At 40.9% G+C, this 1,313-nt stretch overlaps 1 protein-coding gene across 3 annotated transcripts in view; it reads right to left on the reverse strand.

Moving 5' to 3' along the window:
* The window catches only part of GRID2 (glutamate ionotropic receptor delta type subunit 2), a 1,637,701-nt gene that overhangs the window by 365,456 nt on the left and 1,270,932 nt on the right, over positions 1-1,313 (reverse strand). For all 3 annotated transcript variants that reach the window (XM_045284270.1, XM_045284271.1, XM_004703263.4), the window contains exon 12: positions 441-579. In XM_045284270.1, the coding sequence (XP_045140205.1) occupies positions 441-579 (139 nt within the window). The remainder of the gene's footprint in view (positions 1-440; positions 580-1,313) is intronic.

The raw sequence follows: 1,313 nt of genomic DNA on the forward strand, positions 1-1,313 counted from the left end.
ACTCTTCCTGGAAAATGCCAGAAATTACTTTGAAATAATTCTCCACCTTTTGTTTTGGGAAAAACACTGAATAAACAAACAAAACTCCTACTAATATTGTATTTTCAGAAGCTGAACTTTCCTATGATACTCTGTAGTAACATAATACATTTCTATTTAAAGTGAAGTTATACGTGTCTCATCACATAATTCCCCATTGTTGAGTCAATTCTGATGCACAGCGATCCAATATGACAGAGTCTATGCAGTTTCCAAGTTGTGTCTTTCACCGGAGCAGCAGCTGGGGAGAAGCACCCTCTGACTCTGGTAGCAGTCAAGAGCTTGACCATTACACCACTAGGCCTTCGTTATTTTTACATAGCATGCTATATTCTCAGAGAGCTTTGACGACTCTCATCATTTCTCATGATTTGTGACCACTAAATTCTTTGTCTACTTACTGAATGGAGCTTTCAATGCGGGTGATGGTGAGGAAAGCAGCAAGGTTTGCCGTGTAAGATGAGATGACAATCAAAGCAAAAAGCCACCACGCCCCCATCATCATTCGGGTAGCCAGGGTTGTGTATGGGACTTCCCCACCTGTGGGAATAAGAAAGACATTTTTAAAACTTGAGGAAGTAATTAGTGGATGTGAGTTCAATGTGAATTTAACTTTTAATAAGCAATATTTTCTTCTGTCATACTTTTATCATTGATTTCTTAATTTATGTTAAGAACTTCCTATAAATCTTTTATGAACTTTCAAAGTGAGGCCATGTTCAAAAGAAGTATGATGAATAGTTAATAACAACCTACTTAATTGATAGCCCTTCTCCTTTCTGCTCTACTTTAGAGGAGTCCTGGTAGCGTTATGGGCTCTGAGTCAGGCTGCTAGCCACAGGCCAGCAGGTCAAGTTCACCACTCACTCCATGGAAGAAAGTTGCGGCTTTTTACTCCCTGAAAGACAGCCACTCTTGAAACCCTATGGGGCCATTCTACGGACGTCCTGTAGCATGGCGATGAGTCTGAATCCACTCGATGGCAGTGGGGTTGGCTCTTTAAAGTTTGTGTAGTAATCACATGTATACAGTTTCTTTCCAAGGGCTTCGCTATTCAATAGTTAATTGATATTAATGCTATTCCAAATCCACTCCCTTTGAGTAAATTCCAACTAACAGTGACACTCTAAGACAGAGCAGAATGGCCCCACTGGGATTCCAAGGGTGTAAGTGTGTATGGAAGCACGCTGCCACATCTTCAGTCCACGGAGCTGCTGGTCAATTTACACTGGCAAATTTCTCGTTAGCAGCTGAGCACTTTTAACTACTGTGTT

This window comes from Echinops telfairi, unplaced genomic scaffold, assembly GCF_000313985.2.
Source record: "Echinops telfairi isolate 266 unplaced genomic scaffold, ASM31398v2 ScPeMD7_7468;HRSCAF=8506_0, whole genome shotgun sequence".
NCBI classification, from domain to species: domain Eukaryota; kingdom Metazoa; phylum Chordata; class Mammalia; order Afrosoricida; family Tenrecidae; genus Echinops; species Echinops telfairi.